The sequence below is a fragment of the Oryza glaberrima genome, chromosome 5 (genome assembly GCF_000147395.1).
Source record: "Oryza glaberrima chromosome 5, OglaRS2, whole genome shotgun sequence".
Classification (NCBI taxonomy): Eukaryota; Viridiplantae; Streptophyta; class Magnoliopsida; order Poales; family Poaceae; genus Oryza; species Oryza glaberrima.
Genome location: NC_068330.1, coordinates 24,442,913 through 24,470,027, shown reverse-complemented (window position 1 = coordinate 24,470,027; position 27,115 = coordinate 24,442,913). Strand labels below are relative to the sequence as shown.

General features: G+C 43.0%; 2 protein-coding genes and 1 non-coding gene across 5 annotated transcripts; 1 reads left to right on the top strand and 2 right to left on the bottom strand.

Annotated features, from left to right (window-relative positions):
- The first annotated feature begins 421 nt into the window (after positions 1-421).
- Positions 422-9,857, top strand: LOC127773409 (golgin candidate 5). Its single transcript, XM_052299471.1, has 19 exons — positions 422-1,038; positions 1,527-2,707; positions 3,353-3,424; positions 3,619-3,693; positions 4,095-4,209; positions 4,664-4,725; positions 4,815-4,862; positions 5,330-5,614; positions 5,767-5,826; positions 5,918-6,001; positions 6,151-6,216; positions 6,671-6,769; positions 6,888-7,106; positions 7,785-7,872; positions 7,984-8,207; positions 8,383-8,442; positions 8,524-8,637; positions 9,268-9,342; positions 9,431-9,857. The coding sequence occupies exons 1-19, from the start codon at positions 894-896 to the stop codon at positions 9,455-9,457; spliced, it is 3,099 nt and encodes a 1,032-aa protein (XP_052155431.1). The 5' UTR covers positions 422-893; the 3' UTR covers positions 9,458-9,857.
- A 2,819-nt stretch (positions 9,858-12,676) lies between these two features.
- Positions 12,677-12,758, bottom strand: TRNAS-CGA (transfer RNA serine (anticodon CGA)). Its single transcript has one exon. It is a non-coding gene; the product is annotated as a tRNA-Ser (tRNA).
- Positions 12,759-13,201: 443 nt separating this feature from the next.
- On the bottom strand, positions 13,202-17,705 carry LOC127774454 (probable beta-1,4-xylosyltransferase GT43E). 3 transcript variants are annotated; one of them, XM_052300709.1, is made up of 6 exons: positions 17,468-17,702; positions 16,988-17,183; positions 16,121-16,870; positions 14,472-14,730; positions 13,716-13,921; positions 13,202-13,600 (listed from the first exon to the last, which is right to left on the bottom strand). In XM_052300709.1, exons 2-5 carry the CDS (start codon positions 17,044-17,046, stop codon positions 13,751-13,753), a joined length of 1,239 nt encoding a protein of 412 aa, XP_052156669.1. In that variant the 5' UTR covers positions 17,047-17,183; positions 17,468-17,702; the 3' UTR covers positions 13,202-13,600; positions 13,716-13,750. The 3 variants fall into 3 exon arrangements, with proteins under 3 accessions (XP_052156669.1, XP_052156667.1, XP_052156668.1); XM_052300707.1 differs by having other exon boundaries at positions 16,121-17,183; positions 17,468-17,705; XM_052300708.1 differs by lacking the exon at positions 17,468-17,702 and adding an exon at positions 17,361-17,450 and having other exon boundaries at positions 16,121-17,183.
- Positions 17,706-27,115: the final 9,410 nt, after the last annotated feature.

The following is a 27,115-nucleotide window of genomic DNA, read 5'->3' as shown; positions in this document are numbered from 1 at the left end:
ACTAGTGATGCCAATGATCTGATCAATGCTTGGGGATGTACTCACCGTCATCAATCCAACAGTACTCCCCTGTATCGTAGAGAGACAACATACGGCGATCCAGATCTCGTAGAATTTTTTTATTATCGTCCTGGACGCTGTCCCCTACGGCGTCAGTATATTTCAGCGTACTGTACCATACGTCGCATCAAAGATCGTCCCTGTCTTCTCAACAGAAAATATCAGCAGCCCAAATACTGCTATTCGGGCCTGGCCCAAGAACACCCCTACCTCGCAGCTTCTCATCAAAATGGGCCTAATGCCAGAAGCCCAAGGCCCAAACCCACTTCCACTACATGGGCCGTCGCCGCACTTGCGCGACGGGGAGGCGCACCCGCACCATCCACGGCGACTTTAGGCCGAGATCCACCCACTGCTGCGGCCGCGCGGTCGGGCGGCTCAGATCACACCCGGTGGCGAGCTGCTGCGATCACCGACGCGGCGCACCCACGCCACCACCACCACCCGCGGCCGAACGCACTAAGCCTCTCTCTCTCTCTCTCTCTCTCTCTCGCCGCCGCCACGACCCGACGCGACGCGACGCGACGCGACGGGGCCCAGCCCACGCCCAACTCCCCCTACATCTCCCCCCGCCGCGGCGGCGGGGGCGCGGTGAAGCTTCCTCCCCGCTCCGCTCCGCCGCGCTGCTCTGCTCTGCCTCTGCAGCCGCCGCCGCCGTTCCCGGCCCTTCGATCGGGGCGGGGGGCCAGATCCCCCCGCGCGTCGGCCGAGTGGGAGTGGGGCGCGCGGGACGGAGGTGCGGATCTGATTGGTCTACGCGCGAGATCTAGCCGGGTGCTGCTGTTCCTGCTGGTGGTTGCGGGGATCGGAGCGGAGGCGGGGGAGGAGGAGGGATGGCGTGGTGGTCGGGGAAGGTGTCGCTCGGTGGCCTGCAGGATATCGCAGGGGCCGTGAATAAGATCAGCGAGAGCGTGAAGAACATCGAGAAGAACTTCGACAGCGCGCTCGGGCTCGAGGAGAAGCGCGACGATGAGGAAGGTATGGTAGCGTCGCTGGTACACTGGAATTGTCACTCTCGCCCCCTTCTCCTCCGTGTTATTCGGCTGCATTGGGGCACTCGTGCTTGTTTGCAAGTGTTTGATCGAAACTATGATGAAATGAATCAGTGTCGGCAATAACTTTTTTCCCATTTATTTCGTTCTACATCTCGCTATCTGTAGAGATTGGGTAATTTGATCGTAGGAGGATGGATCCTGCTTATCACTAGTTCCATTACTTCCGATGTACCCCGTAGGTTCTTAAGTCATACTCTATATACTGGCCAACTGGAGCCTAAGTACTGCCAGTACCCGGCAGCTGAATCATGTGTGTTTGATTGGTTTAGTGACATATTTCATACTTCTTTTCCAACTGGTTCTATTTGTAACAGTCGTTGGTCTATGAGTAGAGCGGTCATATTTGGGGTAGTTAAGCTTATTGTTTCTTTGTTTACATGGTTAACCGAATTGTGTGTCTTTTTGTTGTAGGATCAGGATCGCATGCATCTAACTCTGATAGAATAGGGTTCTTTAATCCTGTCATGGCATTCATGGGAAATAATGGCGAGGAGGATTCTGCTGAAGCATCAGAAAAGCAGCAACCTCCAAAAAGTACAACCGCAGAACAGAGCCAAAGTGCCTCCACAGAGGCGCCTACATCCAAGGTAGATGCTTCTGAAGAATCGGAATCAACACAATCTCCAAAGCCCTCTGAACAAGGAGAGACTCTTATCAGCTCAACTGAGCCACCTGTATCCAAGGCTGAGGTTTCTGAGCAACTAGCAACACCAAAAACTCCAAAATCACTTTCAGCAACAGAAGAAAAGCCTAGTCATTCTACTGAATCACCCACATATAAAGGGGATTCAGAAGCACCACAATCTCCCACAGATCCATCAACAGCAGAAGAAAACAGTGGATCCACTGAGACGGGTAATACAATTGAGACGGGAAACCAGGATCATCAAGAGACAAAATATTCTGGTCCTAATGATGAAGCGCCACAAAGTCAGATTGGAGAATCTGACAGAGGCATACCTGATGGTACAAAGCCTTCTTCACCTACTGAATTAGATCAATCAGGTAACACGGGAACAACTGAATACCTTCATGCTGGAACGGAAAACATAGATGATAAAAATGCCATACAATCACAACCACTAGATTCCATTCTAGCCAGTTCAGATGATGTAAATGAAGCTGTGAAGATTGTTAAAGGAGCTGATGATCGAAATGAAATAAGCAGTTCACATGAGAATACTGACACCGTTGACCAAGCTAGTCACGTGGAAGTCATAGAACATGATGAGCATACTAATGCTGCTGAAAATGATGAAGAAGCTAATCGAACAGAAGCACAGGTAGCAACTGTTGTTGAAAGGGAGGAGAATACAATGGTGCAGCTTGAAGACCTTAGCTCAATGTCCATAATTGTGAGCAATGATTCAAACTCGCAAAATGAGTCGGTGCCCACTTCTGCAGATGTGCCTGTTGGACTGGTAGAGGTTGGTTCCAATTCAAATGATTTGAGAAAAGAAGAAAATATCCAGGGCTCTGTTACAACTAGCAATTATCTGGAATCTGTCGGTGCTGTCGCTGAACTTGAGAAATTAAGACGTGAAATGAAGATGATGGAAGCTGCATTGCAAGGTGCTGCAAGACAATCCCAGGTATCATTTCCACGTGGTCTACTAGCAACCCAGTTATGCTTGTACGGTCGAAACTGTATGTTGAGAAAACTACCACATGATTTTCCACTTGTAACAAAACTTCCTTTAGTTTGTGAATGCATATTTGTTCTATAAATGAAGATCCATAAATGTTTCTGTGACTTATGGAAATATGCTCTAACCCTGCAGAACGCTAGTTGATGAACAATATCTGATTTGATTTTGATAGTAGCACAATGTTTTTCTAGGAAATGAACTGCTGCTAGACTGGATCTATCTGCTCAATTAATTGCATTCAAGTTTCATTCTTCTATTTTTGGTGCAGCATTTTTACTGAAAAAGAGAAATAAACAGAGACACGTTCATCTAATATTTTCCACATGCTCAGTGAGCATTCCTATTTTTGTCTTATATTCTTGGAATGCATTAAAGCATGGACAGCTATTTAAAACTCTTGTCTTTCATATTTGCCTGATTTATATGAGGAAACAAATATAATTCCATGAGTATATGATGCTCATATGTATTCAGCATACAGTCAGAGGTTTTTACAACTAAGTGCATCTTTTACTTCCATATTCTATCATTTCTGCGCAACATACATACCTGGGCCCTTCACTTGTCTCACAACACTTCTTCCTGCAGTCCAAAGCTGATGAAATTGCAAGACTGATGAATGAGAATGAACAACTGAAATCAACAATTGATGATCTTAAGGTATGCTTGATAGCAGACTCTGTGTTTTTCCTTCTCTAAAAAGGTATTTAAGATGTTATATTTAGCAATTGCTGGAGGTTTTAGTTAATCTGTATGAAACTGAATGACATGAATATTATACAATTATCCTAAGTTACTCAGTAGTGCTATAAGCATGTGATGAACTTGGATTGTTTTGTTTTGACATGGCACAGAGCAAGTCAGCTGAAGCCGAAATGGATGCACTTAAAGATGAATATCACCAGAGAGTAGCAACTCTTGAAAGGAAGGTGAGACACGTTATCACTTATTAAGACAGTAGTCCGATAGACATAATTATGCTAAGACTATACTCTGGTGAAGTTCTTAAATAGCACTGCCTAGTTCCTGCAGTCAAAGTAGTAAATTGTTTATTTTTCAAAGTAGCAGGATGCTATTTTCACCACAAAAAGTTATTACCATATTAATTGATAAACTATTTTACTTGTTGGATGCACCTTACATATTCATGTATTTATCTAAAGTCGGTTTTATTTATTTGATACTTAATTCTAATAGTTTGGATTAAAGCATGATGTATTTATTTTTTAAATACAGGCTAACCACATTCTTTCTTGGTACCTAGTGCATCTAAAATAAGATTATTCTTATCGCTGATATGTTTTATATTTGCATGCTTCAATGTTTATAGGTGTATGCCTTGACCAAAGAGCGGGATACATTAAGGAGAGAGCAAAATAAAAAAAGTGATGCAGCTGCTCTTTTGAAAGAAAAGGATGAAATTATCAGTCAGGTCATGGCGGAAGGTATAATGAACCAACATTTTCTTTGTCTCTTCTATTATGATTGCGTATAAATGTTAAATTTGCAATACACAATGTTCGTTCCGTTGTAATGTTGAGACAGTTTCAAGTGTTGATCCACAAATATATTGCACTGTGCCGAATACCCTCTGTTCATAACAATCATCATGATTACATCACACAAGCACATATTAGCAACATTAGAACTATGGACATGGATAATCGTAGTGCTTCACCAGTAAGGTTGACTCTGGTTGCCATTGGTAGGCAAATAGGCATAGACATTTCTCTGTGAAAAGGGCCTGGAATTTATATAGGTTTGCTAATGTTTCTTCTTATGCCCCTTTTATCCAGCTTTACACTTTAGAGCCCATTTGATTTTTTGCCCCCTTCATTTTTATGTTTAGTAGGTTTTGAGGCATTTATTTGGCATCAACAATTTTTTTACAATGAACAGGTGAAGAGCTATCAAAAAAACAAGCTGCTCAAGAAGCTACTATGCGGAAACTTAGGGCACAGGCATGGACTGCAACTCTTATCATTAAGCATATTTTGTGCAAATTAAATATTTTACCAATTTCACTTTCTTCCATTTTGTTTTCTTTCAGGTTCGTGAACTTGAAGAAGAAAAACAACGGCTGAACTCAAAGATCCAGGTAAAAAGGATACCAACTTTGTGTATCTATGAACATTATACAAATTTTCTTATCTGCTTTAATGATGAAAAGTACTTAACTTTACTTTCTTTGTTAGACATAATGAAAAATATGTCTATGTTTGATTGCAATAACGCAAAATCAAATTTGGGCCTCCTTTAGCTGGTTTGTTCTGTCGTGCTTGTTTGGTGTATACCATAATACTGTGATATTCTACTAGACAATCACTTGCTTCACCTGTGTAACTGTGTCCAAACTCATGATTTGGTTACAACAGATATACTCCCCCACCCTCGCACCCCCACCGCCCAAAATCTTGTTAGCTAGATAGCTTTGAGACATTGCTTCCATAGAATAATGAAGTTACTTCAGCTTCCTAAATGGAGTACCTATATTCCCAGTATCATATCTATTTGCTGTCAGACATTGAGTGTAGTAATGTATTTAGCACTTTTCTGATACAACAGGTTGAGGAGACAAAGGTTGAGAGTATTAAAAGAGATAAGGCTGCAACGGAGAAATTGCTACAGGAAACAATAGAAAGAAATCAAACTGAACTTGCAGCTCAGAAGGAGTTCTACACCAATGCTCTTAACGCAGCTAAAGAGGCTGAGGCATTAGCCGAAGCAAGAGTCAACACTGAAGCCAAAGTTGAACTTGAGAGTCGTTTAAGAGAAGCTTGTGAAAAAGAAAATATCTTAATTAAGACGATTGAGGAGTTGAGGCATGCTCTCACAAGGCAAGAACAGGAGGTAAGTTATTAAAATATGTAACTGCATTGGTATATCTACCTTTCATCATTGTCAGTAGAAATAGTCGACAATATGTGCTGATCCAATCCATGCCTTAAGGATTTGTCCAGTTAGGAGCCTACTAACTGTAGATACTTTTTGGGATGTTCCAGGCTGCATTCAGGGAAGAAAGGCTGAAAAGGGATTATGATGATCTTCAAAGGCGGTATCAAGTAAGCATGGCCCTTCTAGGTTTGTTTGTATATTGCACTGTAAAACAGTCATCAGCTAATACTTACTATTATTCGTTATTTAATACTTCAGTCCAGTGAACTTCGTTACAATGAACTGGTCACACAAGTTCCTGAATCCACCAGACCACTTCTAAGGCAAATTGAAGCCATGCAGGTACTGGTGCATTTGTTTTCTTTCCCTTGGGCTGCAATTACTTTGCTTTCTTCAATTATTTGGAGTCTGGATAACACTTCTGCAATTTGTGAGTTGACCTCTTTTTTCTGTTGTGAGCTGGTTAATTAATTGTGTGCTAACATTAACAGGAAACAGCTGCTCGAAGGGCAGAGGCTTGGGCTGGTGTAGAGAGAACCTTAAACTCTCGACTTCAGGTCTGTTTGTGTTCTGAAATTATCTGTTTAACAGTGATCCCATAACAGCAATGAAGAATTCTAGAACAACAAGAAGGGGCATTTGTTATTATTGTAGAATGCACATGGTTAATGACAACAAAAGATATTTTTTAAATGTACTTGAGAGACCAGTCCTTTCACATTGGTTAAACCTTTTGTAAATATTTTTTATAATTAATATATTCTTACTGTGGGGGCTTCCCCTACATCGCTTTCCCTAAAAAAACAAAAGATATTGCTAACACTGCAATGGTATGGCAAGCCTACAGACTCCTCTAGTTGTGGCGGCTACCTTCTGATTTCGCTTTTTTTTTTTTTACCAAAGCAATCATATTAGTAACTGCCTTGCCTTAGTGCAGTAGGCAAAAATTCAGAAACACTAAAATAAATATCTCAATGACATAATACTTTGTTACTTTGCTCTAATATGCAGGAAGCAGAAGCAAAAGCTGCTGCTGCAGAAGAAAAGGAACGGTCTGTAAATGAACGTTTGTCTCAAAGCTCATCCCGGATAACTGTTCTAGAGACCCAGGTTTGTGCATCAAGTTATTCTGAAATAAATCACTATTAACATTACCATAGGTTTATGGCCAAGGTTTAGTTTTAGTCAGAAAGGTAACTTCTTACAAAAATATTTTGTTCTTATGCAGATTACAATTCTTAGAACAGAGCAGACACAGCTGAGTCGATCTCTTGAAAAAGAGAGGCAGAGAGCATCCGAAAGTAGACAGGAGTACCTGGCAATTAAGGAGGAGGCGGCAATGCAAGAAGGACGGGCGAAACAGCTTGAAGAAGAAATAAAGGAGCTTCGTACTAGGCACAAAAAGGAGCTGCAAGATGCAGCAGAACACAGGGAGCTGCTTGAGAAGGTAGCCAATCTGCTATGCTATTTTTTTTTCAGGAAAAGAGCTGGATGTATGTCATTGTTTTGATTGGTTTGGTAACTTTTATGGTATACCAATGTTGTCCTGTCAAGTTCATTAACGTGTGGAGCCTTGGGGAAACTGTTTTTAACCTTTTTAAACCGACCATCAGCTACAGGTCCGACATAAACATTGAACTTTGGAATCTCTCTTACAGTAGGTCCTTCTCAGGATTTAACAGAAGGGTTTGTTTATGTGTGTGGGTACTGATGATGCTTTTGTATTTACTATGTTGTTTACTGCACGAGGAAGTTTTTCGACTCCCTCTGATCCCAAATATAGGTTGCTTTAGACTTGTGCACATGAATTAAGGAAGCAACTCCCTTTCATTTATACTGTATAGGAAAGATGAATCATTTATTTATTACTTGTGAGAAGGGTGGCATTTATTTAGCAAGGGCAAACAGGGAAGAACAGCTGCAAAAGTGCGTAGAAGTTCCATAACGACTTACTACATTTGGAATTGGATGGGGTATATGGCATCAATCATCTCTTCTATGAAATGGCGTAGTTGACCATACCAATCAATAATTGTGATCAACCTACTTATTTTCTGGTTTATACATGACCAACTCGGAAGAATTTCTCGCCTTACATATTTTATTTTACGAATTACGTTTTCAGGACCTTGAAAGAGAAAAGGCTGCCAGGGCAGAGCTTGAGAAAACATCTTCCCGTGATGCACCAAAAATTCCGCTTCCAGATCAGACAAGTATGCTGTTTATTCGTTTTTGACTAATTTGTACGAGTTCAATCCAACTTCTTTGTATCTGTTGCCTACTTGCCTTACCTGTCGTTTGTTTCCTCTTTGCATCTCATGAAGGAAATGCTCCTCTCAGAAAGCTCTCTAGTTCTGGCAGTATCAATAGTCTGGAAGAAAGCCATTTCCTTCAAGCATCATTAGATTTGTCAGACAACGCTTCATTAGAGAGGAGAATGTCTGCTGAAAGTAATATGTCGTATTATCTTCGAAGCATGACTCCAAGTGCTTTTGAATCAGCACTCCGTCAGAAAGATGGAGAGCTAGCTTCTTACACATCGCGTTTGGTATGTCCTTTGGAGATTTCCTGAAAGTACTAATTCTCATTTTGGATATTTCTTATTTAAGTACCCTTGCATGTGTTCTTGTTAATTTTCGTCGTATTTGCTATTAGTTGAGCTTGCTGGTGTTAGCACGACATGCGCATGCCCATCACTGAACTAATGCTACTCTATATTACAGGCCTCATTAGAATCTATTCGGAATTCTCTGGCAGAGGAGTTGGTGAAAATGACTGAACAGGTAAATCCTGATGAACCAACGGAAGTTTTTTTATTCAACTACCAACATGTGTGCAAACTAAACTAAATTTTTTCAATGCAGTGTGAGAAGTTGCGTACCGAGGCTTCTGCTCTGCCTGGTTTAAGGGCTGAGCTGGAAGCTTTGAAACAAAGACACTTTCAAGCTCTAGAACTAATGGGGGAACGTGATGAAGAGGTACGGCTCCCCTAGAAGGCACCATGACTTTATATTTGATTATTTTCTATGGTATATAAAAGAAACCTTTTTCCATGAATTGGATTTATATGGAGCTCGTATACTGGAATTTTTTATAAATTCCCTATATGATCGCCAAACCCACAATTCCTGTGCCATGTAGGTTGCATAGCTACCATCTTTTAAGGCACAAAAATTATCTGAATAGAGATAAAGACAATTAATAAGCACATGCTTATAAACCTTACACGTGTGTACCTGTGAGATTTATTCCTTTTTTTCTTTTTTTCTTTTTGTGTGTGTGTGTGTGGGGGGGGGGGGGGGGGGGAGCTGCCTTTTTTCTTTTAAAAGCACACTCAGCAGGGCCTTAGTCAGTACCAGAGGGATATGAGCTGAATGCAGTACCTTGAATCAGCATTGCAATTTTGGATATGTTTGTATTACTCCATGAAGTGACAGACTGGGTTAATGTTTTGTTTCTTTTTTTGTTGTGAGTGTAGTCAACAAAAAGCATTGGCATCTTCCATTTTAAATAGGATATGCTTGCAGCTGAGTTTCCGAATTAAGAGAGTAAACCTTTACCTGTTATTTCGTGTGGATTTGCTCTGAATTTCTGTACTGTGCTTGCAGTTGGAAGAGCTAAGAAATGACATTGTTGACCTAAAAGAGATGTACAGAGAACAAGTGGATCTTCTTGTTAGCCAGGTTTGAAGCTTATCAGTTGAACTTTATTTTTTCATTTGATAAATCGTTGTTGCCATAAGTCCCTAACCCCCGGCTTCCATTTTATCAGCTCCAATCTTTGGGTGCTCGTGTATAGTGCTGCTGTATGTCAGTATGTAGCTTCGGCTGCCATCCATTTTTTTTTCGCATCGCGCTAATCTACTAAGCCCCATACAGCAGATCTGAAGCTTGGCGTGTTTCTTCGAAATTCAAGCCGTGACAAATACCGAAAGTTCATAGCCATACCAGTGTGAAAATATTCGTTTTTGTACATCTTGAAGCACATGTCTTTTTGGACAGTTGAGCACCCTTGTTTAATTTAGTAGGTTACTCTGTTGTATACTAGTTTGGATAGCTTTACCGTTTTTAAGCCTATTGTTTGCAATTCTTTCCAGTGAAGTGTATCAAATTTGTAATTCGATTAAAAGTGTATCACAGCGGAATGCAACCCCAATAATATGAGAGCTCGTTTTTGTCATTTTCCTCAGGTTCGACCATTTTCCGTGTACCTATCATATATTCATATGTCTTTGTGTGCGAAGTATAAACCGCATCATAATGATGAAAAAAAAATCAAAACCAAATCTGTTCTATTCATATGTCTTTGTGTGCGAAGTATCATAAAGGAATCATGCAACATTCAAATATTCAAATCATTCCCAGATCCTTCAATTTTATTGAATTCGAAGGAGGCATGCTACATCATACACCACCTCCTGCTTTAAACTACATCATCATGCTACAACAGTGAAACGCTCGGCTCCCCGCCGAAGCAGATTCATCGCGCCGCGACCGCGAGCCCAGCCACCGTCGTCGCGCGCCCAGGCGACGCGCGACGCGAGCGCGGCGACCTTGGGGCGGACCACCAGCGCCGCGCGCACGGCGGCCCTGACCACGGCGTAGACGGCGAGCGCGCGCGCCAGCCTCAGGTTGGCCGCGGCGACGTCGGCGGCGCGGCGCGCGGCGTGCCCCGCGACGAGCCTGCGCGCGTCGGACGCCGCGAGCGCGACCGTGGCGAGCAGCGCGCCCGCCGCGAACGCGAGCAGCACGAGCGCCGTGGCGGCGAGGAGCGCGCCGGAGAAGAGGCAGCCGTAGAGGAGCGCGACGAGGAGGAGGTCCAGCTGCTGCACCGCCGCCTGCATGGGGAACAAGCTGGTGATGATCGCCGGCGCCGGCGCCAGCGACCAGAGCTCGCCGCGCGCACCGAGGTAGAGGAGGCCGGGGCACACGGTTATTATAAGGAGAGGAATCATGTCATGCGTCGCGGCCACGGCGCGACGCGATTCCCTCTTGGGTTTTTCTTTTTTTTTTTTTTTGGGAGAGGTTTTCTTCCAGCCCTCTCGTTGCCTGTACTGAACGCTTGGTATGCTTGAGCAAGGTGGCTATATAGGTGCCAGTACGAGGCAAAAGGGTAACGGAAAAGGGTGGTGCTAGAACAGTTCATGGAAAATGCATGCCATGCATTCTGGTTTAAACATGGAAGATGAGTAGTTTTTGATAGGGATGACAACTGGGTGCATACAGGATTGAGAGGAAGTCTATCTCTTCTATCTTGTAGCCATCTTTATAAGCGTGATATTATTATTGTCTTTAAGTAGAGTCTACATGGCGTTTTGTGATGCTACTGAAATAAAAAGTAGCTAGCGTTACCATAAGTGACGGTACGAAAGAGAGGCGTGACAACCGAGAAGTGGCGAGTGCGGTTAAGTTGGCAAGCGGCCACCTACTTATGTTTTGTTTTTTGTCATCATATTGAAAAGGGTTGATATTATAGCTGTTGGCTTGTTGTAGCCATGGAACGATGTGAAAAGAATGACAAGTGGACGGCGAAATGGTAGTGGATGCATAGTTAGACTTACGACAAACCTACAACCTATTTTCTATATACGGATGAAAAAAGTGTCATGTTTATACCTGATACACCTATTATTCCCGCTAAATTTCATAAAAATGAGCCAAACTTAAATTCCTTATTTGTGAGTTCTTTATATTATTCCTTTTTATATCGCATAAATTGTGAAGACACGGTATCTATGAATGAGGTTTGACAAATGCTATCAATGTTTACAAACTACTCCATGTCCTTCCTAAAATTGTGCTTCACGGTTTATGCTAAAATAGTTTTGCTCCTACCAGAAGAGCTTGTGACGATTGACTTGGGCCATGATCACCGGCCACGCAGAGCACATATGCACCACCTTGATCACAACCCTCGAGGCCTCTCCATGACTTCATCCATCCTCTTATCCACAGTGGCTTAGCATAGGAGTGTAAGTGGCTAACCTGCGAACTCACTTGTAGGTTAGAATAAGCGGGTTCAATTGTTTATTTTGGTCTATAAATGGGCTTCACGGGTTAGCCGCTTATGCACCCTTAGGCCTTAGCTCAGCAGCTCAGCTCACGTGTTCCTCTCTCCCTCTCATGCTCAATCCCAAACCCAAACCAAACTTGCTTAGCTTGCTGCCTAGAGTAGCATGATGCACGCAGCCAATTATAGTTCAGTGAAATCACATGAAATGCATGATTCTATGTGTATTTTCTCTGTCTCCTCCGTGCAACCACGAACTTTGCATCGCTGTGATCTATCATCATCCATGGGCCATGGTTGATTGCGCGCGTCAGTGTATCCTATCCTTTGCTCGCCGTTCCCTCCCCCTTCAACCCACTTTCATAACTGAGCTCTTACTCGGTCTTTCTCGCTAAAATAGCCAACGTTGACCTATAGATAGGAGGCCCAATTGTGCCATCTCGCCGAAAAAGCTACTGATGGGCTCTTACTACATTTTTTGGTGGGCTGAAATGTTGCCCAACTTTGTGTGGAGGTATGGAGGAAGAGGTTGTGTCGTCAAGTTTCAAAATCGTCATGAACCAGAATACTAATATAACGCATCTCTAATCTTGCAAAATATGGATACGTTATATCATGATGCACACAGCAAAAAAAAAAAAAAGGCAGACATTGACAAACACAATCACATATATGATATACGAGCCTACTCCAAAATAATACCTTCTAGATAAGTGATGACCTTTGGGTGAAAAAATTAAATGGGGAAAGGTTGTTATTAGTTGTGATGAAAAGATATGTGAAGAAATAGTTATATTTTGAGGTAAATTTAAATTCTAGAGATAGCTATATATCGAGGCAGAACCGCAGAAGAGAGTATGTTTGGTTTGCTCTCAGAATGTGACAATAACACACGCAAGTTGACACAAATTTGACACTGTGAAAACTTGAACCAAATAAACCATGTAATCGAGTCTCCATCCAAACAAGGTGCTAAATGGCTGTCAGGGAAAAACGAAAAAAAAAAGGCGTCGACAGCAGGATTCGAACCTGCGCAGGCAAAGCCCAACAGATTTCGAGTCTGTCTCCTTAACCACTCGGACATATCGACCATCGCGTTTGTAACGTATGTGCCTTTTATATTACTCTAAATTAATGGAAATCATGCTTTGTTAAACAGTTCTTTCCAAAACAACGAGAGCGGCTCAGATACAGTTTCAGTGCCATCCAACGAATTAATATTTGACTTAGGAACCATCATTCAGACCATTACTGGCAGAGGACAAATTCAATTTATTACAGGCTCGTGCAGAAACAGCACAGTAGCAGCTCTGCGAGAATGGCCGGTCGAGATTGCAGTATTGTTGCAATATTTGAAGCATATACGTGAAGTTGTTCACAATTTAGGTACTTGCAGAAATTCCAGGTACAGCTTATCTTGGCCCAGCGAAGACTTCTTGTGCAACAGAAAAACAAACGACTGTTTTATTATTTGTTTTACTTCTTGCAGAGATCTCATGGCGAAGAAACTCCAAAAGGAATTCGGCGACAATGTACAGCAACTCCCAGTCACAACCTAAATTATTTGATTCAAATCTTTTCATGTATCAATAGTGTTGTCTTTGCTCTTAACAGTTACAATGGCTGCATGATTTTACATCTGTAAGGTAACACACAGTAAAACAAAGGAAGCTAAAAAATCTATAGGGGAACATCTAGCTGGTGGATATCTGGGGGAAAAAATGAACAGAATACAAAAAGGAAGTACACATTTACCTCAAAAAAAAAAGTGGAGAAGAAAAAAAAAGGAAAAAAAAATTGGTCAGGCATCTTGCTTGGCACAGCTACTGATAATCTGATATGACAATTGCTGGAGGATCAAACCACAGCAACTTCGTGTAATCCAGTGTGCGGTTTGTTCAGGAAGGCATCACTGAGCAGCCTCATGGCCACCTGTCAACAGCAGAAAGTTGATCAACTCATTTTTACAATCTGACAACTCAGAACCTCCATGCCGATAAAAACGAAAAAAAAAAAATCAAACTTCTGGCTTGGTAAGAGAAGTGACCTGTACGAGCATACACAGTGGGTGGCATCAAAATATTATGTTACAGGAATAACGGCATCAAGGTTCTTATGCAATGACCAGCCAGGGGGGACATTGAGTAGAGGAGGTTCCAAGTTAAAATTCCAAACCATAACCCTGTTGCAATCTTCTGGGAGACCCTCTATCTGGCGCTCATGTTTAACAAGCTTCTCAATAAATCTTGACTCCTGCAATGAAACGTTTGTCAGTTCAGGCCATATACAGTGCATTATCGTTTTTTAGTTATCTGCTGTATGGTCTCATGCTCATTCAGAATGATAGTCATGATATGTTCCTGCTTCTTCATGAGTAGCGTCTATAGTTGCTTTAGGAGATCATATGTCTGCATCTTATGCAATTTTATTCATTACATAGGCCCAGTTTTTTTTTCTCAACTCCAAGCTACAACTTCCTCGTTTTCCGTTAGCACGCTTTTCAAACTGTTAAATGGTATGTTAGCAAAAAGTTTCTACATAGAAGTTGTGTTAAAAAAATCAAATAAATCCATTTTTCAATTTTATAATAGTTAATACTTAATTAATCATGTGCTAATGAGTTTTCTCGTTTCGCGTGCACTGAAAATATCTCTCCAACTAAACAGAACGAACGGGGACAAAGTAATGAACTTTCATGAATGTTACTTAGCAATAGGATTTTACACACAAAAAATAGTTCCATTAGCTATGCTACTATGATTGATTTATGCAGTTTATTTTGAGAACAAACCAGCTAACTCACCTGCAAACCACCTCTTCCACCTGAGTGGACAATAACAGAATCCATAGGTGGGCGGTTCCACCTCTCAGGATCCCATAGCATTGTGCTGTTGAAAGCAAACCCAGAGAAACCAACTGGAAATCGACGAACTGCACTCTTCTTCTGGATGTTCTGGATTGTATTCCATCCAGTGACTCGATTACCTTTACATATAGGACCTTCTAAAACCACCCTGTACTTGATCCCAGTATGAATTGCTACAGGCCATGCACCAAACCGCCTGCAAAAAAGGTAGAGAGACATGAGAGAGAGAGAGAGAGAGAGCGTGGAGGTATTATGGCCAAAAATAAGCATGCTAGTCTTATTGCATTCTGCTTTAATATGACTACGGGGGTTCCTTTGATCTGAAATTTCTGCAGGACAGTTTAAGGCAACAGCCCATTAATGTTGTTTCACCTGGTACCAGAAGTTTTTCTCATAGTAAGTTTCATCATTGAAAGATTGCTTATGATCAGCTCAGACAGAGCATGACCCTTTTGCGTAACTCTTCAAGTTTTACTAGCCTGATTAATACTCTGATCATTAGGCTAAACTGAAAGTAAAGTATCGAAATACTCTTTAATTTTTTTTTTTGCCAGTAAAAGACTACATTTCATGAATATTGGACAAATCAACAATGGAGTAGGAATGTGGGGGTTAGGTTTGCCATTAAAAAATGGTGCTGGTTAAAAATTAATCAGTTTCCCAGGACTAGCATTCTGAGACTAGTCCAAAGTAACTATAATCAAATGGAGTAGGAAAGCAGGAGTTAGGTTTTATTCTCAGTGGGATTGTCAACCTTAATCATTTCTATTTATTTTACCGAAGTTGCTGCTTCACATGTCAGATTACTACATTACTGGGCTGCAGTACACACTGGGAAGTTTTTTGCTCTACTAGTATTCATTGGTATGACAAAGGTTCAACTACTAAGGTGGAGAAACTCTTTTTATTTGAGTTAGGTTGCTAGTCAAGATAACAAGTTATTAAATCATTCCTCCTACTATAGTGGAGAATATAAACCATGCTTTGGTATGAACGTTACGTCATGCAACTCTAGGAGCAAAAAGAATTCAATAATTTTCAGTTATTGTACTGAAATAGTTAGTGATAATTTCTGGGAAATGCCAGCCATGGGTGCAAGACTTTGAAACTCACTATGTTGGCTGGCTATTGTCAAAATCCTACCTCCCATACAATTCAAGAGGATGCATTTTCATAAATTGCGATTAAGGATAATACTCGATCAGAACTATTTCTCAACTGGATAATTCAATTCATGACATAGAATGCTTGAGACAGAAGCATTTAGCAGTCCACTACTAGTTCACTGATTTCATAAGCAAAGAATGTGGCAGTCAACCTAGCAGTGGGCAGTGGCTTGTATCATAAGCAAGGAACATTGAACATTTCACTCACCCAATATACTATAGAATAGCAAGATTAGAGGAACAGTTTTCTAAAATTGGACACCCACAAAAGAGAAAGGGAAGAAACTAAAATATAATAATTTCTGAAAAGGTAGAGCGGCCATAACCTTATTTATACAATATTTTTTTAAGAGAACTTAATAGTCATTCAACGTCAAATATGTAACTACAGCAAATGAAGTTTCCAAAGAGAACTGTCACCTGATTTTCCGCATTTCTTCAAATACATCACTCATGTATGACCGCTCTTCATCAGCAAAATGCATTATACCATCAAGACGATGCTTTTTAATATGATAGATTGCAGTATTCCTCTGACATACAGCAATTTTCCGTACACTGGTAGTATTCTTCCTGCATATGAGATGCCTGTACATAACCCCAGAAGACCTAAGGATTTCTGCTGTTTGAAAGGACTGATCAGGCCATTCTACCACTAACCACAGAAGAGGAGACTGTACAGTTTTCAAGACATGAGCCAAACGGTTCAGGTAATACGCTTGTTGTGGCCGAACAGTAGTGATCGTAACAATTATCAGAAGCTTTCTCACAGTGATGTCCAAATCATTGATATCAGGTATTGCAGGGGCTGATTCAACAAAATCAGCCTCGTCATCCAGCATTGCAGGGACTGGAGGACTCTCTTCAACCTCGCTCTCATCAATTATGTCAACCTCTTTCTCCACCACAATTGTCTCCAGCTCCTTAACTTTACCATCCACCATTCCCCTATCAACTGCACCCTCATCAAACGGAAGCCTCCCGTTTTCAGACACTATCTTCTGAGAGACATCGACCGAGAAGAACGGCATGAACCCAATGAAGATGCCGACCATGAAGCACACAAACAGATGAAATGCAAGTCTCTTGCAGCTCAGCCCCCTCGATTTCGACCTCTCGGGAGACCGAGTATGCCTCTGGGACAGTATAGCCGCCCATGCAGATTTCAGCCTGCTTGACAGTAAGGCAAAATCCATTGAGACCAAAGAGGACAGCAGTCCTCTCATTGCAACATACGATTGCGAATACAACAATTTAGGAGATGGTGAGGGGTCAACAAATTCAGACCAGTCCCGGAGCGACCCATCCCGCTGGATTCCCCCGGTGTTCCTTCGACTGGACACCATTCCAAGATCAAGATCTCGCTATGCATGTATCCCTTTTCTCCGAATTTCTCAAAAGCGCGTGCTTTCCAGCCCAAGATTACCGCTTTCCAGGCCCCCTTTTGCTCATGTGGAGATACGATGCGGATGCAGAATTGTACCTGCAGAAGCAACCGGGCAGCAAGAAACACCTCAAGGTCAGCTCAAGATTCAACCCCCCCCCCCCCCCCCCTCTAATCTCACCCACAAACATGCTACTAAATCATAACCTCTCATCAACAACAAGATCTACAAAGAACGCAACATAAAGATCACGAAAGGAGGACATTTTCCCTCACCACAACCGACTGAATCAACCGAATCTGCAGATTGAAAACAGAGAGGGAAAGATGGATCGAGAGAGAGAGCGGAGGAGGGGAAAGGAGAGAGCGATGGATGCACGTACCACTGTCGGCCGGCTTCCCGAGGCGCCCGCACTCTTCTCCCTCCTCCTCCGCTGCCGCTGCTGCTGCTCTGGGGGGTTCAGGGCTTGAGCTAATCAAGCACGGGGCGAGCTCGTCCTCACCTCGCAAATCGAGAGTTGGTGATGGCGATCGAGGTGGATAGAGGAGGAAAAAGAAAAAAAAAAGAAGAAAAAGGGAGGCGGAGGAGCGAGTAAACAAGCAGCGGCTGGGTCGCCGTCGATGGAGGGGTTTTCGTTGCGTGTAATTTGCAGTTAACCCCCTTCGCTTCTTGTTGATGCTAAATCATGGTTCTCTTTGCCATTTTCTTATGGTTGGTGAGCACAAAACCTTGGGTTGGAGTTGGATGGATTAGGGTGTTTGCGTACTGTACTAGGTTAAGTAAGGCTTGCTTTGTGTAATGTACTGTACATCTTACATTTATTGATATATAGGGTGCTAGCAAAGCTAAAAATAGACTAAATTTACTAAAATAGTGGATCTTAGCAAGGCCAAAACAGGATAATTTATGTGTGGTTGGTAATTTGGTATAATGGAGTATACATGTGTCTTATGAATTTTAGTCCTTACAATACATATTTATCTCGATATTGTGTATCATGTATACGTAATAATAAATTACATTTATATAGACCAAAGTAAGATAGAATGAGTAGAAATATAATAATTTTAAAACCAGCTAATGAGATACTCCATACATACACAACCAATACTATGTTCCTCTTAAAAAACATTACTATATCCATTGTTTCAATAGAAATAAGCAGATGGTGATCCCTACTTAATAATCATGCAGTACACGATTTACCATGCGATGATCCAAACTTTAACTCAGACCGATGTTCCTTTAAGTGCAATATAAGAAATAACCCCAAAATAAATCTTAAAAAAGGGTCTTTAACAGTTTCTAATAAGCCCATAATAACAAATCCAATATTAAGCAGGGCTGTCCCTGCAAATTACCTCCAGCTTTACACCCGTAGTAGTAGGAGCGGTACAGGGGACCACAAGAGACGCGCCTACCCTCCTGCCGTGCTTACGTGGCGCCATCGGATTCTCCATGTGGAAAATCCAACGGCTGAGAATTGCTCACGATAGTGGGTGATCAATGACAGTGTGGCCCCACACGAGCACCGGCGAGTCGTCAGAAAATGGTAGCCACGTCGGTTGGCAACAAGCCAACAACGTCGGATCAGGATGAATCGAAGCCGTCCATTCTGTAGGATCAGGTTATCCAGAAGCCTCTCAATATCATCCCGGTAACTAATCTCACCAACTCAATATCTAATCTAACTAACTAAGCATCTTGTCCGTGGCTAATCTTTTGATTAGCGAAAAAAGTCAGTGCCTTAGCAACAAAGTCAAGACAGTGTCACCATATCGTTAAACATGACTAAGGCAGCTGAAGCTGACATTAAATTTTTGGTTATTGTGTGCTCCTACTCCATGATTGAGAGAGTTAATTTGTAGCCACATTATTGGCACTAGGATTAGGAGGAATCTAAGTACATTGGCATTACTATATGGTATCGAATGTCTGGATACTAGTAGTATCAGTACATAGCAACAGAATAGTTAGATCAAAACTTCAGTCTCGTCAGTCAGATGAACAATATATATTCCATGCATCCTCTGATCTTGTACTTGTGGAAATAATAATGCAGTGTCCCAGTTGTTGGAGCATGCAACTACCGTGTGTGTTAATGATGATCAATCGACTTCCATTAGGGGCCACAAGTAGGAGTATTAAGTAATACATCCGATTCAGATTTTAAGACTTTCTAGCATTGCTTATATTCATATAGATGTTAATGAATCATTAACATATATATGAATGTGGACAATGCTAGAAAGTCTTATACTCCGTGTGTGTTAATGATGATCAATCGACTTCCATTAGAGCAAGTTTAATAGTATAGCCAACTACTAGCTCCAATTCATCTATAGTCAATCTAATAGCTCATTCATACAATAGTTACATACTACACTATACTACACTATTAATATCTAGTCCCATCTGTCATACACACTGTGTCTTGGAGTCTGTGCTATAGCTGGCTACAAATATGTAGCCCGCTGCTCTTCTCTCTCATCATTTATCTTCTTAAAATATATTTGTAATTGGCTTATAGACTGCTAATGTACCTGCTCTTAGGGGCCACAAGTAGGAGTATATGATTAGGTGTTGACGTTGGCTTCAACAAACACCGAGTTAAAGTTAGTGTTCTAACTAATCCCATTAGCTGATGTGACTTCTACCAACCACTTCGTTATGAAAAAAGAGAGAGATTCTAGACAAACTTTTAGTAGGCCTTTTACCTCGAAAAAAAAGAGGAAACTTTTAGACTGATTTTAGTATTTCTTTGGTGTCCCAGATCAATTACTTATGCGTAGTATTTTCACTCGATCTCCTGACTCTTGAAATTTCATGTGTTTCTCATTCCAATCAAGCTGTGTTTGGTATTAATTAAACATTAAAACTATGTCTGCAACATAGATGGATCGATGTTGGATGGTCCTCCATCTAGTTGGCGACCTAACATAATCACATCTTGCACTGCACATGGAGAAGGGCAGAACAGCAAAAGCACACCGATGAACATGGGGATGTGACTGCGTGAGAGTACTTCAGTAGTTCAGTTCAGTACCACCAGCAACCTAATAAGGCAGGTCGAGAATAATTGTCAGTTTGATCACCAGCCTGATGACTAGATGAGTGCATGTCCATGCTGGGCAAGCGTTGCACCGCTGAATTCAGGGCTTCAGGCCTTGTCAACTTTGTTCGGATTCCACTTTGTTCGTTCCCTGCTTCTTCGATCCAGGCCAGTTGGCCCATACATATTTAGGCCCACAAACAACAGCATTTCACTCCAGTTCCTCCACCCTTTCTTTCTTTCCTTCTTCTTCTTCTTCTTCTTCTTCTTCTAACATACCCCTCATTGTTGACTAGTTGAGTGGACGTTTGTGCGTTCACAAATATGAGTGTACGCATATTATGAGCATTTACGTTTGTACTATGTTTCTAATTATATTAACGACGTATGGTGGAACAGGGTACTCTACATTTTAAGGTTACTATCTAACTTCTGAGAATATGAAGAATCTAAGAAATACAACTTCTAGTTGCTATTTTATTTTCTAGATTTTCAACAACAGTTTCTTATAAACTGGATAAAAAGATGTACTTTTTAGTAGAACTTTTGATTATGAAAGAAATTGCAGTTGCTAGAAGCTTTCCAAACAAGCCTTAAAATTTTGAGAAGCAGTTGCTAGAATATGAATTAGAACAAATCTAGGTCTTTCAGTTTCTGTCTTGTTAGGCTGCCTTCATTTCTCCAACAACACTTGATGAAATTTTGGATATTTATGGCACGCTTTTTAAACTACTAAACGGTGTGTTTTATGTGAAAATTTTCTATATGAAAGTTGCTCTAAAATATCAGATTAATCCATTTTTCAAGTTTGTATAATTAAAACTTAATTAATCACACGTTATTACCACCTCGTTTTACGTGAAATACTTAATCTTTATCTTCAGTAGATTCAAACAGCACCTTATTCATCTTCTAGATTATATTGATACAGATTTTCATAATCAGAGTGATAATCTGATTGTTTGGAGAGAGCCGAAGATTTTGGGAAGAATTGCTACTACTTCAAGAAGCTCCCAAAACAAGGTCTGAAGTGGCAAAGTCACGAAGAGATAGATGATGGTAATATCGATCCGTGGCCCGTGGGTGGTCGGTCAGTCATGAGTTTGACCGTAAACAGCACGGCCGAAGCAGGCCCCGCGTGCGTGTCGTGGCCCAAACGAACAATCCGGCTTATCTGGGGCGTCCCATTCGGCAGGCACCGTGGCTGGTCAAGCAGATGCAGATGCAGATGCAGTGGGCGTTGGAAAAGGGAAAATGGAGAGAAGAGGCAGTCATCATGGCTGCCGCTGCACGGGCTTTCCTCTCGCTCGTCTCAGGGGTTGTTTGGGTGGGAGGGGCTAAACTTTATCCCTCTCATAAAAACATACTCCCTCCGTTTCAAAATGTTTGACGCCGTTGACTTTTTAGCATATGTTTGACCCGTTCGTCTTATTCAAAAAATTTAAGTAATTATTAATTCTTTTCCTATCATTTAATTCATTGTTAAATATATTTTTATGTAGGCATATAATTTTACATATTTCACAAAAGTTTTTAAATAAAACGAACGGTCAAACATGTGCTAAAAAGTCAACGGTGTCAAACATTTTGAAACGGAGGGAGTAAGTCCCTACCCTAGTGAATTATATTTTTGTTTCCCAAACACCACCTCAGCCTCTCAGCTGCCTGCCGGCAGTCCAGCAGGAGGATTTGGGGAATGCAGCTCAGCTGGAGTGCTGGACTACTGGACCCGATCCACTCGATCGATTGATGCATTTCGTTCCACCTGAAATGAAACCTCCCCCCACTACTAGGGACAAATCAATGCGATTAATTAGTGAAACGCAGTGAAAGCCTCACTTCGTATTGGTTGCTTTCGACAGAGTATGCGTGGCACGGAGGCTGAGGTGTGGGCCTAAGTAGGGTCAAAACGTTTTTTGTTTTCTTGTTATGCTTACATCAAATCCAGTTGGTTTGTCATGGTAGTACTCCGATAAAAAAAAATCAACCTAAAAAAGAATGTGGTACCTCCTAATACTACAAAGATAGCGAATGGGTGACCCTCTCTAGCGGGAGGTTGTGAGGCCCCCCTTGAGAGTTCGGTTGGGGGCAGCGGGTGAGATTCGAGGATTTAGTGAGCGAAACTGTGTGTGATCTTGATCTCGGAGGCTCCTCCAAGACAATGAGACAAAAGAAGTTTATACAGGTTCGAGCCGCTATGAAGCGTAATACCCTACTCCTGTGTGTATGATTCTTCTGTGTTTAGAAAGTCCCTGAATCCCTGGTATGCAAGCTAGGGTTAGACAAGCTTTGACTCAAGGATCCTCAGTCCGATCCCCCTTCCTCGCTAGGCATGGTCCTCTTTTTATACTCTAAGGAGATACCACATGTGCTGCGAGTGCTACCTAGGGAGAAGGGAAAATATTCTCTATATTAATTACATGTCTTTGCCTTAGCCCAGAAGCTATCTGCACGTCGGTTGCTACGCGGGGCCCATCAAATCATGCAGGGCGCCCTTGTCATTCGCCATTTAATGGATGAGAACTTCCGGGTTCTCGTTCACACCAGAAAACGGGAACCCGGATCAGTTCAGAGTGGTTGGACCAGCTCTGACCGGGGTAAGAGGCTGTGAAGCCCCTCATCATTATGATGGGACGGGACGGAGCACGCCGCTCGCCGCCTGACACACTAACAGGGTGGGGGTACACAGTCGCCGTCCCATTGATCATTCAACCGGTCACAGACCGGTCAGATGCGCAGCACGCCGCATTAAATGCGGCATGGCACGGTTGCATAGACCGCTTTAAATGCAGTTAGGTGGGCGTTAGGCGCGCCCACCTAACCCTGTACATGTGTGCTGATACGTGGAGGGGGTCGGGGCAGCTCGACCCCAAGCAAGGCGGCCTCCTCCCTCTAGCTTGGAGGGGGCAGCCGCCGCACCACCCCGGGCTCGACCCCCCTCGGGGGGAGCCACGTGGGTTTGGGGGCGGCCCAACCCCAAGCTGGAAGGGGGCAGCCGCCTCAACACCCCGGGCTCGACCCCCCTCGGGGAGAGCCACGTGAGTTTGAGGGTGGCCTCCTCCCTCTAGCTGGGAGGGGGTAGCCGCCGCGCCACCCCGGGCTCGACCCCCCTCAGGGGGAGCCACGTGGGTTTGGGGGCGGCCTGACCCCAAGCTGGGAGGGGGCAGCCGCCGCAACACCCCGGGCTCGACCCTCCTTGGGGAGAGCCACATGGGTTTGAGGGCGGCCTCCTCCCTCTAGCTAGGAGGGGGTAGTCACCGCTCCACCCCGGGCTTGATCTCCCCTCGCGGGGAGCCACGTGGGTTGGGGGGCTGCCTGACCTCAAGCTGGGAGGGGGCAGCCGCCCAACACCCCGGGCTCGACCCCCTCGGGGAGAGCCACGTGGGTTTGAGGGCAGCCTCCTCCCTCTAGCTGGGTGGGGGTAGCCACCGCTCCACCCCGGGCTTGATCCCCCCTCGCGGGGAGCCACGTGGGTTTGAGGGCGGCCTCCTCCCTCTAGACGTGATACCCTCGGGCCCATATCACCGATAAGGGCTGTCCAGATTCATTGTACTATAAGAGGATATACGTCCCTTTTCTTGGACGGAGGGGAATGCACTATACACAGCCTATGTATAGACATATGATCATGTTTGGAGAAGCTTAAGATTCTAATAAGCAGCTGGTGAGAATCTAGATAAACTGGTAAACACAGCTTCTGGTTTCTAACTCATTTTTTGAATTCTATAATTACGGCTTTTTAAAATCTGGATGAAAATCTAAACTGTTTGAGGGAGCTTCTGGCAGTTGAAGATTTTAAGAGAAGCTGCCGCCGTCAGAAGCTCCCCAAACGTACACATGGATAGACTGGTACTAGAGGTTTGCTGTTGCAGTCGACAATCGTCCTCGCAGCTGCAGTGACGAGTGAATGTGAGAAGGAGCTTAGAGCAGGTACAATAGCGGGCTATTAGCCAGCTATAAACATATTTTAATGAGATAAAAGATGAGAGAGAAGAGCAGCGAGCTACAGATCTGTAGCCAGTTTCAGCACGGACTCCAAGGCACAATGTGTGTATGACAGGTGAGACCATATGTTTATAGTATAGTAAACAACTATTATATGAATTGACTATTAGATCGGCTATAAATAAATTGAAGCTAGTAGTGGGCTATACTATTAACTTGCTATTAGGAGCAAGCACTATCACTCGCAACTCTAGCAGGAGAAGTCGAAATGGGGAGGTGCCGTAGTTGCAGCGAAGAGGAATAAATGGGCTCGCGGTGGCAGGCATGATGGCAAGCACCGTGCATGATGATGCACGCATGGAAGGGCCCGGACCAGAGAGGGCTCAGGCTAGTAAATACTCCTCCTCGCTGGCTGGCTGACTTGCTGTTGCTGCATGCATCCATGAGCTAGCGCATGCATGCCCTGCGCAGGCATTGTCGCGCGGCCAAGAGGCCACCGGCGGCAGCGCCATCAATTCTCATCTGATCATCCCGAATGAATATCTGATCCACCACCACCACCACCACCTTCACCTCCACCTCTTAACCCTTTGCAATTTGCAAATTACAACGTGTAGTACACGGCCTCTGCCTCTGCTGGTACGGTGGCGGTACAGGCTGATGAAATTACGATCCATGATTCCCTCCTCCCCATAAAGAAATGGTTCGACATGGAGTAGTAGTGTAGTAGTACTAGCACTCGTGCTACGACGGAGCCGTGTAGACGCAAACAACGCGGGCATGGCAGCGAAGGAGCAGCATAATTATCGTTGGCCGTTCGGTCGGGGCACCAACCAACCACACCGAGCCCGACGCGGTCGTCGCGCGCTGCTGGATCGGCGAAAAATCGCCACGGGATTCCGCCCATCCCGGGGGTCTCTCGAACGCCAACGCGGAAGCAAACCGAGACGCACGCACGGCACGACGACGCGATACGCAACATACGGCATGGCCGCCCGCGAGCGCGTCGTGTGTGTGGGGTGGTCAATGCTGCCGTCCGCACCATCCCGCGCCGCGCGCGAGCCGCTCGTGGGCAGCGTGCGGTGCGCGGGGTGGAGGAGGTCTGGAAGAACGAGCGCGTGGTGGAAGAGGCGGCAGCGCAGCGGCATGGAAGGGTGGGGGTACACGGAAATGGGAGTGGAGTGGCGATGTCTCTGCGGGCGCTGTCGGGTGGAGTGTCGGGCACCCTTCGCTGTCCCTGCGCCCCAACGCAGTGGCCGCCCCCACCTTCCGCTCCGCTTCTCACGACACCGTCCCCTCCTTCCATTCAAAAAAAAAAAAAAACTAATCTAAGGCTCCCTTTGAATCACATGAATGAAAAAACGGAGGAATAGAAAAAACATAGGATTATCACAGAAATACAAGTGTAAAATAGAGGATTGCAAAACACAGGAAAAATATAAGAATGACCGTTTAATTGAGCCGTAGGAAAAACATAGGAATTTGAGAAGAGATAAAGACTCCAAGGATTCTTAACATGAGGTTCTACCTCATGCTAAATTTCCTCCAAAACTTACATGGGAAGAGGCATTCCATAGGAATTTCATATGATTCCATAGAATTCATTCATTTGATTTAAATGGCTATATAGTAAAAATTCCTATAGGAATAAAATCCTTTAAAATTACTATAAATTTCCTTTGAATCAAGTCAGGGATATGACCTATCGTAGTTTCTTTTCTCCAATAAAAGTTGATGAAGATATAAAATTTTTGTTGCACGTTTTTCAAACTAATAAACGGTGCATTTCGTGCGAAAACTTTCTATATGAATAATCTATTTTTTTAAAGTTTGTAATAATTAAAACTTAATTAACCACACGTTATTACCATCTCGTTTTGCGTGAAACACTTAATCTTTATCTCCATCTTTAGGAGATTCAAACACCATCTAACTAAGCTGGATAATCTCATATCTAGATTTATGGTAATAAGACGTAGGATGGGTTATACTCTCACCTAGATTGAGTTTTTTTTTTTAACGGAGGGAGTAGTTCTATTTGTAGATTTTAACTTGGTTTCTATTAACATATTTTCCAAACTATTAAATGGTGTGTTTCATGTAAAAACTTTATGCATGGAAGTTGTCTTAAAATAGCACATAAATCCATTTGTTAAGATTATAATAATTAAAACTTAATTAATCATAGAGTCTTTTATTTTCCGTGTCCTCATTTCATCTTAATCTTAACATTTTTCTTGTTTAACCACAGCTCAATCGGTGATGTCCAACTGTGCTTATACAGGAAAGGAGAAGCTTGGACTTCGATGTGTATAGATTTCTTGTTTTAACTTTAAACTTTGGAGGGGGCCAGCCGGTCAGGTGTGTTTTGATCGATGGGTGCAGCTGTCAAGAACTCAAGACGATATGGGAAGATCGAGTGGCGTGTGCAGCGGCTGTCTGAAAAATTCTCGATTAGAAAACTGAAAAGGGAATCCTCTCCAAGATCCTGTCGCGGCAACCAAAGCAAGCCGCTTTACTGTACTCCGTGTATTAAACCACCGGCCTGCGTGAGCTTTCCTTGTCACGGCCGAGGCTGCTGCTGCAATTTCCCTCCTAGAGTGTTGATCTCTCATTTTCCATAAAGCACGTCTGTTCATGTCATACTCACTATCGACCTATCCTTAACATGCAAGCATCGCCTGTCTTCCAAAGCGTAGAACCATGTCACTGTTCTAAACTCGCCTTTTGTTGACTTGGCAAACGACCCTGATCTCAAACATGAATATTTTTGATTGGATGATCCTTTTGAATAACATTTTTAACAAATAGATCCAAAACAAAAACTTAAAAAAAAATGAAATCAATCTCAAAATTATCCCTTTCTTGAGGCCGAGGTTCGTTGTCTAAAAAGTGTCATCTATCTTATATTAATTGTGATGGGATTTTGCTGCCTAGTTTGGATAACACTAAATCGCACGCTATACAACAAGTGGTCCAGTGGTATTTGGCCGCATTTCATAAGATTCTTTGTGCATATTTTATCTTTCTTGG

Bases quoted from the DNA above. Each gene is read 5' to 3' on its own strand.
- LOC127774454 (XM_052300707.1), bottom strand. From the start codon at position 17,046: ATGGTGTCCAGTCGAAGGAACACCGGGGGAATCCAGCGGGATGGGTCG. The intron at 14,731-16,120 runs GTGACAGTTCTC...CCTTTTTTGCAG, and splicing joins GAAGAAATGCGGAAAATCAG to GCGGTTTGGTGCATGGCCTG. The intron at 13,922-14,471 runs GTGAGTTAGCTG...GTTTCATTGCAG, and splicing joins GTGGAAGAGGTGGTTTGCAG to GAGTCAAGATTTATTGAGAA.
- LOC127773409 (XM_052299471.1), top strand. From the start codon at position 894: ATGGCGTGGTGGTCGGGGAAGGTGTCGCTCGGTGGCCTGCAGGATATC. The intron at 6,217-6,670 runs GTCTGTTTGTGT...TCTAATATGCAG, and splicing joins CCTTAAACTCTCGACTTCAG to GAAGCAGAAGCAAAAGCTGC. The intron at 8,638-9,267 runs GTACGGCTCCCC...CTGTGCTTGCAG, and splicing joins TGGGGGAACGTGATGAAGAG to TTGGAAGAGCTAAGAAATGA.